Below are 16,577 nucleotides of genomic sequence, written 5' to 3' on the forward strand. Positions count from 1 at the left end.
CGTCCACCGTCTGCGAATTTTTTTTTGCAATTTATTACACAGGTCATATTTGCTATGACTCCAGTTCTTTACCTCAGAGCTGTGCTATAACATATGTAAAGGTAGATAGCTTTGATACATTATGAATGATTCAAAGCGACCAAAAGTGTGTGGAGCTTCATGAGCTGTTAAGACTTACATGGCCCATTTTCATGTTACCAAGCCCAATCGGGTAATGCTTTGCAAGTGGGCATTCAGATAGTCCTAATCGTTAATCCACACATCTCGATAGTTCGTAGGCATAACTTGAGTGGTTAACGCTTGAACTAAATGGGAAAACGTTCAACGGTGGCCATTGTATCAACTTGTCTCCGTAATAGCGCAGTGGGTAGCGTATTAACTTGCTAAACTTAAGAATTCATGAGGTGGTTTAGGCTTGAATCCAGGTGCAACGACACTTCGTTTCGCGCTGGAAGTCAACCGTCTGAAGTGGTTCCTAACGGCTTAGGTGCCGGGTCTAAGACACGAAAAACAATGTGTTAGGTAGCTGTTAGCAGCTTCAGTGTTAAACATAAAACAACTCTCCAATTGAATGTGAGTTCAGTAAACAACCGTGATTCTAATAAACATAGAGTCATAATAATTCTAAACAAAAGCTGGGTCTAACTGACCCATAAATCTTGTTCCACTTCCGCTTTTAACCGTTCTTAGCTTCTGGAACCTCTGTTGCGTGATCCCTGACTGAACCGCGCTTAACTATTGTCAAAACGGCCGTCACGGCCGGTGGAGACAATGTAATAGCAAAACTAACGCAAATGATTCGCGCCTTTCTGTTACGTGCCACATGGCTGTTCCATATTCCGTCTCGTTGCAATTGGTTTCTATTCGTTTCCTCTCTTTACATTCACGCTTAATGTTACAATACGATCGAACTGACTCCTCGAATAATGATGCGCGCATTGTGTTAAGATTCCATTACATTCTTTTAGTAGATGCGTTCCTTGAATGTTTATCTCAATCATATTTAGGTTCTTTTTTTCGAAAATCAATTTTACGCCAGCAGAAAGGTACTATGCGAAAGTGACTATGAAATCATGTGCGAAAACGACCCTACCCGCTTAGTAACTCGTGTATGTGCATGTAGCGAGACGCGTAGTTAAGCAACTAGTCAATAAATCAAATATCTTCGTTGCCCTCTTTTCAATTGCTTTCATTGTCTGTGTCATGGACTGCTCTCATTGCGATTACGCCCACGAATCGAAGGATACACAGCGCAGTATAGCTTATATTCTACTTCAGGCGATTCTGTATACTAACAATCATTTTATGAAGACGTTTATTGCGCCCACTAATGGAAAAGGTAGATTAGGGGATACAATAGAGATCTGAACGCCCTAGGCGTTAAATTGTTATGTGGTATTGTAACTAGACAATTATCAATAGTAGAATCTGTGCAATTTGACGGAAGAGGAACATTATATAATACAAGCAGTGGTAATAATAACGATACTGCACCAATGTTGCGGTTCGCTTCAGCAGCTCTGAACAGTAGAGCGGACTTACGCTTGTCCAGTAAATGGGGTACTCGTAACATGTCCCCTTGTTGATCAATGGAACAACTGTATACAGCAAGGTTCGTTCTCTCTTAACGCCCGGTGCTGTCTTTGCTTTTTCAGCTTCTGTTCCTAAGTCCGGTCTACGGGCAGTGCTAAGCTGTAGCAATCTGTTCAAGAAAACTTTGCCTATCGAAACATGTAGCAAATATCAATATTAAGATATGTTCATGTGGGTCTTCCTTGAGGGGGGCAGCCCTGAGGGGTTGTTACTGTGTCGATCGCCTGCTGTTATTCATATTCTATTTCAGATCGTTAAGTGAAACTGTTATGAGCTGCACACAAATGTAGCATACCATTATCTATTTAAGTACACCCGGTAGTCGAAGTAAGGTTCGGAAAGATTTAGGAAATCAGTTCTTGCAAAGACTCGCTACTTGAATTCTACTGAGATCTTCTACTCAAGCTAAATGGCACTACGTTCACCTAATTCTTTAGATTCATTAGTAGCAGCATGATTGCTATTCATTCTGAATATGCTGATTTGGAACACCTAAAATAACACTAAACATATTTATTTTCACTTTAGTATTTCTATAGGTCTATAGTTAAGTTTATTCAATTTATTTCAAGAAAATATTCTACACGAAGAAAATTCTATGTATTTTTAATTTTTGGAAAACTGACTATTCATGCTTCCGACGAATACGGGCTGACGTGAAATTATACATACAATATAAACAAAAGGTTATATCGTGGCGTCATTGTTACTCTTGGTTTGCATTAAAATAATGCTACATGAATCAGAGCTTCCACAATGCTCTTAAAATGTCAAAAAGCCTTAGGTAGCCTTAACTCTACAACATCGAGTTGGTTGTGTAATATAATGCAAGAAGTAACCTTCCCATTCATCAGAATGAATCAACAAACGTTTTGCCTAATACCGTTTCATTTGTTTTCACCTGTACCTTAGAACTGTTACGTTTGTGATATTTTATCAATTAATTTTATACTTGTATGAAGAACGGGTATACTCGGAATGACTGTTTTTAAAAGTAATTTTTGTTGCAGATAACCACCAAAATATTTAGTAGCAAAAAGTGCCCCTTTTCGAAATGAGTCACCGTCGCGAAAATATTCTATGTAAAAATGATATCATCTATACTCATTAGGCAGAGTCATCAGAAGATTTTCAAAATCCTCGTAGCGTTCATATATATATATATATATAGCGCTACGTTTACAGATATTGGCTATAAAGCATTATTAAGTTCCCTGTTAACCCAAGAGATTGTTTTTCAGTTATACTCGCTACATGACTAGAGCGTTTCCCAGCCGATCCCACGCCGACCCATTGGCCGACTACAGTACTGCATACATACGCCTATATAAAAGTCGCCGCAACAATAATAATTATTATAAGTTCTACAAACTAATAATAAAATTCGTGATGCTAGTATAACTTTCCATTTCGGATAAGACTTCGGTCGTAGCATCTGACAAGCAATGAAATTGATGCCATTACCTTGCGTCAATCTGTTGCGTCTCGTCGTCACGTTGTTTCGAGTGCAGGATAGGATCGTCATCCGGGAGGGCGGGGATCAAAGCTTAGCTACATGAACATTCGTTCGAAACATCACACCTGTTCCAGGGAATCTTCTGATCATCTACACAAAAGACGCTATAAATACAGCGAGTCATTCTCGCTGCTTATCTTTCAGCTAGCGCCCTTCTTCTCTTTCGATTTTCATACACGCCCGCGTACGTGGAGACAGGGAAGACGGCTTTACCGTTTCCCTAGAGGAATTAGATTTCGATACTATTCTTGTAATCCATAACTACATTCGCGTATTTCATCGAGGAGCAGGTAGGTGCACATAGGTATCTATACAAGCTACAACAATTATCCACATTCTACGGGCGGGTTTTATGTAGCAAACACTACATACGCTGTTCGCGTTTGATTACTCTAAAATGCCCATTATTACAGGCTATATGTAGCTTCATACGTATGTAAAATAGAATAATGACCCCAGTGAAACAGGTAAGCTTTCATCATAATGGGGTCGATAATGTCAAACGACAGTATATTGGTAACGGTTGTTGTTACGAATTCGATTTCGAACGTGTCAATGAGGTAAGAGATTATAGCGTTTGCAAGACTTGTGCCATATAGATATATTGCGGTATACGTAGAGATACAGAAAGATTAATGAAGACGGTTTTTGATGAAATGGTCGCTGGTTTGTTTTTCGTTAGTGCTATTGCTAGAATCACGTACATTAGCGTTAGATCAGGAACGCCAAGGGGTGGGCGAGGACCATGATCTCAATATTGAAATCGGCATATTTCGCTGCGACAAGATTTCCGGCAAACACCTAACACATGCCCGCTAAGCGATGGCTTCACACACCGACTACCCCTACACTGTTATGTGCAGATAGCATTATATGTAATAGTATCGTTTCTGTATTTTTGAACGAATATATGCATGTTTGTCATTCACCTTGCTTTAAAGTCCTCGGGGTTCACGGTGGAATCTGGCATAGTAGCTTAACTAATCTGCTCCATAGTTACGCCACGTCCCAGTATAGGACAAGATTTTATTCCACTCAATCTAGAATCGCCATACTAGCGCGCTGCAGCGTCGACATGTTGGCATTTTTATATGTCTACTAAAGGAGCCGCTCGATTTCACGAGTGTGCTTCGGCCTCGCTATTTATATACTTTCCTTGGTCAACAAAACAACGCCGACCAGCTGCTGAACGCCTGCTTACCGCTCTGGACATTAACTAAACCGTCAATGTTCTATTTGGGGACGCCGCAGAAATTTTTCACCAATAAAATTTTAGCATACTCTACTAGCTTCGTCTATACGTCACTTTTTAAACTAATAGTTTCACGCCTTGGCCTCTAATAATGTGTCCCTCTGACGGCATCGTACGCGACGCAACAATCCGATTTCGTTACGATACATTACATTTACTACGCACAGGTATACGTCTAGCATCATAATTCAGTAATAACAACGATGCTAACATTGACTCGTGCTCGTTGTAAAATAGATACGATTATCAGACGTGAAGCAAAGTAATGGTGGTCTGATTGGCAACTTAATTTGGCTTAACGAGAAATACGATAGTTATTGCGGCAGAGCTTCGGCAGTGGCGCTCCAACGCCGCAGGACTACCAAGTACAATCAATGAAGCACTACCGTGTGCTTTGGCGCTTAAATTATCTGTCAATGCTTGTGTACGCCCGTTTAGATCATATATAAATGCAGCCGGGCACAAATAGCTAACTCCACCGAAAATGTCGTTCCATTGTTGCCCATGTAAGCGTTTAATACTGGCATACACCATGATGTTATATTATGTAGCACGTACGGTAGACGTTTGTCAGTACTTACTAAGAGACTTGTGTTCATCTGTTCTGTGATAGTTGATCGAGCGCCTCGTCATTCAGAATTTCACGAAAACGCAGCTAATAGTATTATTGGTTTGTTAGTTTTCAGCCTGGGACAGTCGCTCTGAGTTTATCGATAGGTAATAGCGTACATAAATGTGTATCGATCGGTTGGGAAGTTCAATTGCGTTCGTACTGATATCAGTGAAACAAGTGTTTTGGTTACATTTAGCTAGGATTAAACCTAGTTAGTTACTCTACGATTTTGATGGGAACATCGCCAGGATCGTGGCACAGATCTTTGGCGCATTCAACCCGTCCGGATGCAGTTCCAGGGCAGCATTAACTTGCGCTTCCGGGAAAATGGATGTAAGATGATAGTAAACCTTGCTTCGTTGCTCCAAAGCGCCGTACGTCCATAAAACTCCTGGGCCAACACCCCCTCCTCCACCGCCTCCTTCTGCTCCGCTAGAATTATCAGAAGCCGCAGTTCCGAATGGGGTCGTCGTTTTCGAGAGACTTTGCCCAGGTGGCGTTATGAGAGGTGCCCGCATTCGGTTCTGCGGGGGCAGACTCGATGGCCGCAAGCCGTGTACCCCCTGCTGCGCCGGTGGCGGAGGAGACGACCAGATGCTTGGCTGGTAGCAGGTGGGTGTCACAAACTGATTGGGAAACATGTTTAACCTAGTGTCCGATGTTGAGTTCTGGCCGGAAAGTAATCCGACTTGCCAGCCACCGTCGCTAAACGTGCTACTGTTTCCCGTCTCTCCATGCGCTCCCCGAAATGCCGATGAGGATCCATCGGAGCTAAGCCGAGAGACGTTTTGATGCGACGCAGTTGTTCGCGGTCCGCCTGGAGGTCCACCACCGCTTCCACCTATTGACTGGCCTGATGGCTGGCCTATGCCTGCAGGACCATTTGCCATTCGCATTTGGGCTAGCCGATCATCACAGGTCGGATTGAGCGTTAATTGGCGCTGCAGTTTTTTGTGCAGGTTGTTGCCGGTATCACTCGGTACTACTGAGGTAGCTCCCAATCCCGCAGAGCTAAGCGAGCTAATATTCACGTCTTGGTGTGATTCAGAAGGGTCGGACAATTTCTTAGCAAGTGTCAGGTGGCCAGACTCGCCGACATGCGCTGTTTTGTTCGGTGGTGGCAGATTCGACCAACTCGAGTAACGGGATAACGGCGTTGACGGCAAGCTATCTACGAAGGCTTGCCAGATGGCAAAGTCATCTTTTGGTCGACTTCGAGGTTCTCCGAGGCCACCTGTTGCACCAGAGCCAATGGTAGGTGTACCGAAGTCGTCATGCGTTAATGGTCTTTGTGGTGGGGCCGCAGAACGAGTTCGACTTAGCTGTTTTTTCCTGGCTCCGCTGTTGTTAGCAGCTGGGACTGAAAGATCGCCGGCAGACGTGACGGGAACACTACGAGTTCGCGTGAGTTCGTTGCCACCTGTTGGAAAAAAGTTTGTTTTGATTAGCGTTGAGCGTTACGACGTGCTCTTCAACATGGGAATCGGAAGGACTGGACGACTGCCTTTTCGACTATACAGATTTGATCTTCTTTCAGAAAATGAATCATTTGTTATAAATGTAAAAGATAATAGCTCCGCTTCTTCTTAACATATTTCTCCTGCGGACAAATAGAGCAATGCGGCATACGTTTCACGAACAGTTTCTTCAATATAATGAAAAAAAAAATGATTACTTTTAGATTAAAGGAGATCTACCTAAAAGTCTAGCTCGTTAAACAAGCTAATAGTTTTATACAATTTTTCCAAACGTTCTTGTCTAAACAAATATAAACGAAATTAGAAATTTTTCCAATACTGTGTGACTAAATGACAACATTAAGTCTGAATCGTTTTTACCTTGTAAGATCATCTCAGTTATGTGCACTGCTTCGTGCGAATTACATAGCTACAAATCTATAATTACATTATTCACCATATGTATTTACATTGGTATCCTCTAAATGATTATGTGTATATAATACTACTAAAAATCTAATAAACATATGTAAAATAAAAACAATAGTCTTGATTATTAATTAAACGAACACTAACCAATGTGAAGGTTACGCGCCTTTCCTTCCTGCATTATTTTCCACTGTTCCGCTAACCGATCGGTAATTGATTTCTGTGGCATATTTCCCCTTTCAGGGTGGTAGTATTTACACTTATTGCCGTAAGTGCACTTTTTTGCGTACGGACAGATTGGGGGTACAGTCTGTTGGGGTGCGACGGAAGGCTTACGTAGAAACTGGTCGAGAGTTGGTCCCTGCCGACCGAGTGGGTCATCTGGGGGCATGAATCGATCGTTCACAAACGAGTACATAAGCAAGCGCTCTTCGACCACTCGCTTAAATTCCGCTTTCTCTAGAACGAGGTCTCGGTAGTTGTCGTTCGAGACAACGATTCCGTCATTCTCAGTCGCCAGATTTAGAATATACCGGTCCTCATAGCAGACAACACGCTTCCCGCCTACATTTCGTGACGGCGTGAACACTAGCAGCTTTTCTCGTTCTAGCTGTAAAAGGATCTCTTGGTCGGCAATAGGTGTGTTCGGCCTAGCCGACTCTTTGCGCCAGCTGGGCACAAACACCGTCAACTCGGTGTGACCCCGGGCGCGGAACCAATCTACGCAAATTCGAATGCCCCGACAAGAGAACACGTCCTTGTTCCCATGGCTCATCGCAACATTGGAGCCATCGATTACGATAGGCCGTAATTCGCCACCGCTACTGGCGCTGCCAGCTACTCCACCAGGCTGATCGCCTCCTGCGATTGGCGCTACTGGCGTTTGGTCATCTTTGGACACGCTGGAGGATAGTTTAATCAACTCGGCGAGTAACTCATTATTTGCCGCATTCAGGCCCAACTTCTGTAGAGCAGTTTGTACCTGCGCTTCTGTGTAGCCTAACTTTAAAGCGAACTCAAGCCTTGCTTGATAGCCAGGATCGGCTAGAACTGCCTTGAGTTCGACTTTTTGCGTGCTGATATACTCAGCGAATTCGGCCCCGAGTGTGTCGGACACTGTTCGAGAGACATCGTCATGTTTATGGAGCTGTTGAACGTTGTTTGGTGCTGTGGCCATGCCGGGACTTAGCGCTCCATGTGAAGCACCCTGGGAGCTCTGAGATCGGGTGCCGGGACCTAACCCGCTCTCTGTATCCGAATCATACGACGAGTCTTCACTCTCGACGCGACGAGTGACGCGTCCATCCCTTCTACCGTCGGAGCCACCGATCATTGGGCCAGGTCCGGTCGCTTCAGATAAGAAAGGATCCGAGGTTATCGGCGGCTTTGAGCCGCTGCGGAGCACTAAGTTTTCGAGCATCTGGTTTCCATGTTTGGTGCAGAGAAGTTCTTCGACTAGCCGCATGGCTCTTAGAACATTAGCTAGTGGACCGTTGGCCGTCAGTTCGTTTTCACGGGCACTCACTATAACGCAAGCATCCCGTTCAATTTCGCCTCGCACAATATACAGTTGGTTAAGACGGTCCAATGATGTCACAATATAGCTACGTTCCGAAGCTGGGTTTTCCGATATCACTGATAGTAAGAACTCCTGAAATTGTGTCAAAAAAGAAAGATTCGATGAGTATGGACAGAATAACACGAAACAGAGAGAGAACACAATATGAAGATGCACGTTAGTTACGACGGCTGATACGAAATGAAGGGGTATCACAACGAAATCCCTGGCATATTCCTAAAGATCGCAAAAAGCGGCTCAGATTTGACTAGACCGCCCGCGTAACTAATTAATTAGAACAGACCGATTAATCTGATTCATCTCTCCGAAGACAACATTTTGACAGGGGATTCCGATGAGCAAACGCCAAATTTGTAAATTACCATATTAGCCCCTTAGTTCTTAGAAAAGTTAACTAATTAACTAGTTAATTAGCTAAATTTTTATTGATTTCTTATTTAGAAGGTGCATTTAATTAATACCGCGCTTGCATGAATAAGAGAACATAGCCAATGGGGTTTGGTTAATAACCGGAGAACAGAAATAGATATGTTTATGCAAAAAGGGCCGTTATAAAATGCCTTAAGGGTTGCGGCCATCTGTCCATTCAATATGTCAAATCTAAACCTTTACCAAGCAGGGGTTTCCAAATGCATCACTTCAGATACGCCTCTTTCGTTCGATCAATGTTAATACCGTCGCGCTGTTCACTCATGCTCTGTCCAATTGGCGCTCAGCACATTGTGAGCCCCCGAGGGTGTTTCAATTCTGGGAGGTTATAGTCTTGGTAGAAATACTAAAAGTAAGTCAACCTATGCATTAGGAAATAAAACCTAAAAGGGTAAAGAATAGCTAAAAATAGTACGCGTTAGTTGCACTTTGCAAGAAAGCCCGTTCAATAACAGAGTGCGCGTCCACAAAAAATGTCATGCTATCCAAACACAATGTATTGCTTAAGAAAAAAAAACAGTAGATCTTACAAACTGATAGCCAAAGAGGACACACAGACTCAAGCTTCGTTGACTTCCTTGGACACGGTCGGTTTTTTAGCAAACCCAATTATTCACTGAAAATGGACGAAGCCTATTTACTTATATTACGAGAAAATAGTTATCCTAACGACAGGAAATACTAGTAATGAGATTAGCATTATTACGTCGCATGTTTAAATTGACTTCGTGCAAACCCTTTTGAGAGAGATCTTACTTTTTGCAAATTTCTGAAGGGAGGACTTTATGTTCGGGCGGAAAATCTGCTGAAAAGCCGTTTTCCTAGCATGAAAACAGGGTTAACGATAGAGGAAAGGCGAGGGAGTAACTTGAAATCTACCGAAAGTGCATGGTATAGAGCACATGATAATGTACTTGCGGGAACGGAGGGCACGACTTGAGACATTAGTCAGTTAAAGGGCTAACAAAGATAGAAATTTCTCCTAACCGAGGCTAAATTCTACAAATACAAGAATTGTCGAGAGACACATGTGTAGGATGCGTGGCAACGAGGCTGACCGCCCACCCTATGGCTGCTCCGTAGCAATAAAAGTTTTAGGAGTCCTGAGAGCCGGAATTGTAAGACACGCCTGGTCAAGGCTCGACCCAGGAAGGATTCTCAGCAAAAAGAGTATACGTGAGCACCATTGTTGCAAAAGACTGACGACCTACTGAAGCAAGATTTGTAACGAATGAGAATCAAGGATACACACTGACAGGTAAAGTAAACTAACAACATGATTTGAAAAACAAGGGCTGAATTTTTCTGCTTGGTCATCTCATTAACTGGAGACAACTTGAGGTTTTAATTCACCTCGAGGAGCTCAGCTGTTCCTGTCCTAACGATGTCTTCATGTCAGTTTGCATGCGTATGCACGTTTTTCAAACCAAGAACAATGTCATGATTAACGATGATGAAGAAAACAACGCACAGTGAAGCGATCGCACACGAACCTATTTCGAACGTCGATTTCAACGAATCGGTCCCATCGTTCTTCCCTAATTTGGCCGATCTATGGCCTGATGTATGAAAACAAACTTGCACTGAAATACCCTGTTTTCGGTCTACCCTACAAGTGAGAGAAAGATGAGGTCTCGATGGTATTAATGAATGAATATCACAACGACTGATTCTGCCGGTACATGCAGATGGGCTGGGTTTCCGCCGGTTCAATTGACTGTTTCGCGATATAAGCCGCTGCCACCTCGATATTTAACTGGTTCATAGGGTGTGTGTTTGTCCAAAAGCAGTAGTATGTATGAAACTTTGGAAAAATGAAATGACGACGTAGAGAAAGTGCCCTATGAAAACTTGATGACAGCACTTGAACCAACCTTTTTTTTTGTTGCTAATATTTCGAAGCTACAAAGCACTAAAATTACGTATTCTGTTCAGTATCTCCTTGAGCGATTATTATTTGCTTCCAGCTGAAAATGCATCGGTACAAGGCGCATCGTTATGACTGGCCCTCAGCAGAGTTCACGGCAACAGAACTAACGCAAAACATAGGACCGCAATGCAACACTGGCACACACATTCACTATAACTGCCATTCGGCTTCTGTAACTCGTTAGTTGCGGCCGAAACGCTGTTAAAAATGCATTTGCTTTTTTTCTGCATGTTTCTACGGCGAAATGCAAGAGCGACTAACATCACTGGGAAGAGCACGGCCGGTGTGTCTGATGGTGTTCCCTCCGACTGATGCGGCTTGTCGTTGTCGGTTTTCAAGACGTTGCTGCTGCCTTTGGCCGGCGAGTAGAAGGACGCGAGCGCAAATCGTCTTCTTCTTGGCCAGACGTTCGCGTCTGTTCTTCGCCAAAAACGATCATCGGCATTGGATAGAGACTCGATGAGATGAAAAAAGCCAGTTCGGCCGAAGAGGAAAGCCGGCGACCACGAAGGCTTGGACACGACAGCGCAGTAGTCAGCCGAAGTCATAAGTACATATGCGTGCAAGTGCCGGCGACAGCAGCATCAGACGCTGGCGGAGATAGCGATAGAACGACGGCTTCTCCGGCCTTCTCTGTTCGTACGCTACCCGGCTGCTTGTAACGCTGCCTCCGAGCCAGCTCAGTGCTCACTTACTCCGTGAGCTTGTTCGGCCATCAGACCCAAAACAGGCGGAGCTGGTGGGCCGAGTCGATCGGTAAGGCAGCGAGGTAGGCGACAACTTTTTGCTGAACCCGTCGAAGACCAAATCGGTCGAAATGCCACTAAAAACGCCAATTTCCTTGTTCGCTCGTTTATTCGTTGGTGTGTTCGGCCTACCGAAGACAGCGGCAATGATCGACGGCCAGAGAGAGCAACGGCTGGTGGGGTTACAGCAGGGGCGAGGATCGGCGCTTCTGCGCGGGTAAGACGCGGTGAGCCGGCTCACCGTTCACCGTGGCCCTCCGTACGATTTCGACTGTTCGTCATTCGACGGTATGATGGTATCCTCAGAGCGAAACTGGCCATGTTGACGATGATAACTGTGGCTGCAGCAGCGATGTGCTGGTACTTGTACTGGTAGTCCTCATTTTGTGTGCTCTCGTCCTCGCTTCAGTGATGCAGCCCGAGTGCCTGTATGTGTACGTCTGTTTGTTTGTAATATGTGTGCGGTGTTGCCTGGACTCACAACACCCGTCGGTGCAGGAGAAGTAGCAGTACTGGCAGCGACTCCCCCCGAAGATTGAAGAAGCGCAGAAAAATAGAGGAAGAGGAGGAGGAAATGCTGGGCTAAGCCGGATGTGGCTGACTGTGCGGTGGGGAAGGAGGGGCGGAGAATTTTTGAGGGAGATGGTTGAGGGGCGAAAAAGTATAGCGAGGTGAATTACAGACCCATCACCGTGAGCGTGATAATAATAACAATAACAAGAAAATTCCCATATTCATGGAGAACAGGAGCTTGGCCTGTCCGTTCGTTCAGTCGATTATGGGCACGACAAGCACCGCACGCCAACGAAGGTTGCCGGTTCATACGATAGTGCGCAGTCAATTAAACGTCGTTCGTTAGGGTTCACTTTCCTTCAGTATATTCCGAGACTATCGTACCGAACATGCTAAACGATACTATCCACAGCGGGCATTAAGGGCAACGGCTAAGTCACTGCGCCGCACAGAACAACATAGACCGTCTTGGTAGTTACACTAAATCGAATTACAGTTGAAACGACACGCGTTTAACGATAACCCGCTTCGAGATTCGAGCTTCTCTGCTCGCCTTGTACGATTTTATATGGCTTTGGCAAGCTTGTAGATGAGATTGGTAAAGGTACGGCAAGAGAAACTCGTTTTAAATCGTTACAAGCGTAACATCGCTTAACGATAATGTCCTCCGATCGTAGATCGTGACTGTGTCCGGGTCCGACAATTACGACAGACGGCCACAAGGCTAAGCCTCCTTGTCTTCAGGAGTCGCACTATAACTCAAGTAGACCGCAAGGGGTAAGGAACACGAAGGAAGAGCCTCTCGTCTTACGGACGTGGTCAAATCAAAACAATCTTTAAATCCCTCCCATTTAATTTTAGTGTAATTGAGGTGCTGGATATTGGGCCCGATCTATTACTCGGATAAATTATGGATTGTGTCTACAATGTACAATAGACATGGAAAGTATCTGTTATTGGTGTTTGTATTGTTCAGTTTGTTTCATTGGATTGAAAAACCATTATTTATAATCTAGGGCTAGTTAGAAGAGGTCCACACTTGGGTTTAACTTTACAGGGTATTTATAACTTGATACATGCATTATTTTTCCGTGTATCTCTTGATTTTACTGTGCAGTTTCATAAAACGTAGTCAACTTTTGCCGATAGACAACGGCAAGTGTGATCAGTGTGGTATCGCGCACATCGTATTGCTATGCTATATAACAATAATAATGATAACATTTGCGCTACGAGGAATGCGTTCTGGCTACTGATGATTCGTTCAACACAAAATTACAGAACTTCTCAGAAGCCATTTAATGTCTGTAATAATCAAGCTAACGTTCTTACAATTGCTAAAAGCGGTACTAGTCTACCATTGGAGAAGTGGGGCCGTAAAATCTTACAGGCCGGTGTGCAGAGACAGTGGCTGAACTGATCGACGGTTATACGATGCAATTCATAAAAGTCTTACCGACAAAAAACCACTTTCACTTTATGGTTCTAAATAGTCGTATAGAGTTTTGCTCCGCTTGACACTTATCACAGACCAGCCTCTGTGACGCATAAATATATGTGCATATATGTACAATAGGAGGAGATGCATTACTCAGGGTATTTCGCACCGCATGCACAAACTACGTCCACGTACATAGTAATCTACTGACTGCCATCATTTTTCAATTAATGCTAAACAGAAAAGTAAACTAAAACGTGCTATAGCCGTTGTTTTTGCGACGTTACGCTTGATCTTACGATCTAGCTTATCGTCGAGCCAGTCAATCAGCTGTCAATGTTCGAGCGAGTCCAAATGAACGTTATACTAGCTAAAGGTTAAACCATACGAGACAGTTCAACCCGGATGCATCACCAACATGAACATCATCCTCAGGCGTCGCTTTCATTTCGTCATTAGGTGAGCTAGCTAGTAATTTGTAGTATTTACGTGCTCGAAGAGATGGGTCAGTGCTGGCGGCGGCCGGCATAGAGAGGGACGGACTACCGATAGCGAGGCGAAGAACCACTAGAACACAGGGCAAGGAACAATTATAACAAACTCACTGTTGTAAATTGGAACAGAAAAAAAAAAGAGAGAGAAAATGTAAACGCCGGCAGACTGAGGTACTATTGTCTAGATCAAGCGTCGGGAAGATTATTTGAAGCAGAAGCTAATTGCTCTTTTATCGTGATAAGATTTAAAATTCCGCCATTTAAACTCAATTTCACACAGATTTAGTACTAGTTTATTTTTGAGAGTACTAAGGTGCTTAACTCTAGTTTTTATTCTTGTTTCTCTTAAGTTATTATTATTATGAGTTTATGCTTTAAGAACATTTCATTAGATTTTAAAAAACTAACACGACTATCTAGTACCTTAGTTGCCTGTCCAGTACGATGAGAGAGCGCGATGTTTGCTATCAATTAACGCATCGACACTAATTTCGTAAAATATCATAAAATCTCGAGTAGAACACTACGAATATGCCTGTACACCTTTATTCACGCATATATCGAAATAGAGGGAAAAGGTGTAACCGAAAATATAAAAACCTACAGCACTGATAGGGCGGATTCATTTGTTTCCATTTCATAGACACGCATTCAGAAAAATAATTTCGAAAATGTAATATCGCCGATAATAACTTTTGGTTTTCTTTCTGGGCTGGGATTAAACATGTTACGTGTCTCCAGTGAAAATTATTAAATTTTGGCGCGCTTTTTCACCGGTAGCTAGCGTCATTTAGTCTCGAGACTAAATACACAGTACATATGGATATTCGATGTAATATTTAAAGACTCATCTTATGCGTGCTAAGGGTATTTGTTTTTGGAGCATTCGTAGGGCGCTCGTAATAGCTTGCTGAGAACAGTTTTATTCACTTAATTAAATCACACGTGGGTAGATCTAGGTTCAAAATGGAGGGTGGAGACACAGCATTTGTCTTTTGTTCTAGCCATTAGAAGCAATGTCAAACGGCAGTTACAAACGCTATAATCAAAATATTTAGCCGTCGCATACAAGTCAGCCAAACGATCCGTATTATGTTACAACTGTTATTACAACTTCTACCCTAAAAAATGTTGCAGTTCTAATAGTTAACGCAGCGGAGTATTTTTTTTTACTTGGATTTATGCTCCGAACTATTGCAATGTACCGACCTATTACTGCCTTTCTGACACCTACATATCTAGTGTCTTTTTCTGCGCAATTTCAATATGGTAACTAATTCACGGAATAGGGATCAATAATGAAAAAGTCATCGAGGTAATAGCACTATTCCATGAGAAGTCTTCACGCGACTAAGAAGTCCGCCTGTTGAAGCAAACCAAAGAGGCACTAACTTATTAATCAATGTCCTAGCTATTCTTACCCAGTGCCACTTGTTCCATCTGGGTAAGTTAAGCAATAAAAACAGCATCTAGACTGCAATGTTCAATATTTTTTTTGCGACTAATGTAGAGTGCCGATAATTCAATGAATAATTCCTTGACAACCTGCGACTAAAAACGTTCGTTCTCTCACAAAAAAACAACAGGTTGAACACGCCGCCTGAACTTTTCTATTGGAAATGATAAAGGCACAAATTTTATTGAGTTTTGCAGGCAAGTTTCAGAAGCACAAGCCTTTTTCTCTCTGGCGTATTAATAATTGTTGTTCCTCTGTTATTTCATTACTTCTTTAGCAAAGGCAGGAAACCGGTGTTTAGAATAAGGACATTGATCTATCGTGGCTTACGTATTATATAGCACTACAGAATTTCTTCCCCAGAGCTGAAACTAACTTTTCCCCATAGTGAAATAGCTTAACGCGCGCTTTCGTCTTATTAAGTCCTCGGAGAGATACAACTGGAAGAATTAATTAGCAATCAAGCAGACAGAAGTTAGCTTGGAATTGTACCTTCTGCAATACGGGACAAAGGCGAAAGAAAATAAAGCACGCAGATTAGCTGAAAACATTTGCAATTTCCATAAGGGTCCATAACGGGTTCAATTTAAAAGGGTTAATTTTTAGATAGATACTGTGGTCTGTGCAAGAACAGGATCGACGTGACTGTTATGGTGGTGGTGCTAACTGCTCACGCCACACGTGTCTACGTATGTACACTGTGTGATGAGAGGACTTTTTAATGGGACCCATGCAATTTATAGATATACATGAAAAGCTCGTTAACTAGCGATCTAATATCAGCCTGAGAAAACTCCCATGCACTGAAATACAACCAACGGGTTCGTGCATAAGTTGTTCGCGTTCACCACTGAATGCGGGCACTGGTTTCACGCCAGCTCATCGTCATAAAGCGTTGTAAAATAGTTCTCTACTCCATTAATATTTCTTTTTGAGATTAATTTATTTAGCGAACACATTTATTCACTGCTAATAAAATCAAATAGAACGTCAACATAGATCAGCGTTTCTGATGCTTCGATATTTCTGGAACGCTCCCTGTTGGCTGGATAGAAACCCCTTAACCCATACACAGATAAGCATTATTCCTGTTATGATAGATTGTTACCGTGTATTTGTGTAATCTTTATAT

At 43.0% G+C, this 16,577-nt stretch overlaps 1 protein-coding gene across 2 annotated transcripts in view; it reads right to left on the bottom strand.

The window, feature by feature from the left end:
* Window positions 1–2,105: 2,105 nt before the first annotated feature.
* LOC111262343 (uncharacterized) overlaps window positions 2,106–16,577 on the bottom strand; it is a 21,473-nt gene continuing 7,001 nt past the window's right edge. For both annotated transcript variants that reach the window (XM_022836530.2, XM_086969075.1), the window contains 2 exons: window positions 7,008–8,511; window positions 2,106–6,394 (listed from right to left, as the gene is read on the bottom strand). In XM_022836530.2, coding sequence (XP_022692265.1) covers window positions 5,196–6,394; window positions 7,008–8,511 — 2,703 coding nt within the window. In that variant the 3' untranslated portion in view covers window positions 2,106–5,195. The remainder of the gene's footprint in view (window positions 6,395–7,007; window positions 8,512–16,577) is intronic.

Source organism: Varroa jacobsoni, unplaced genomic scaffold (genome assembly GCF_002532875.2).
Source record: "Varroa jacobsoni isolate VJ856 unplaced genomic scaffold, vjacob_1.0 scaffold_655, whole genome shotgun sequence".
In the NCBI taxonomy this organism is placed as follows: domain Eukaryota; kingdom Metazoa; phylum Arthropoda; class Arachnida; order Mesostigmata; family Varroidae; genus Varroa; species Varroa jacobsoni.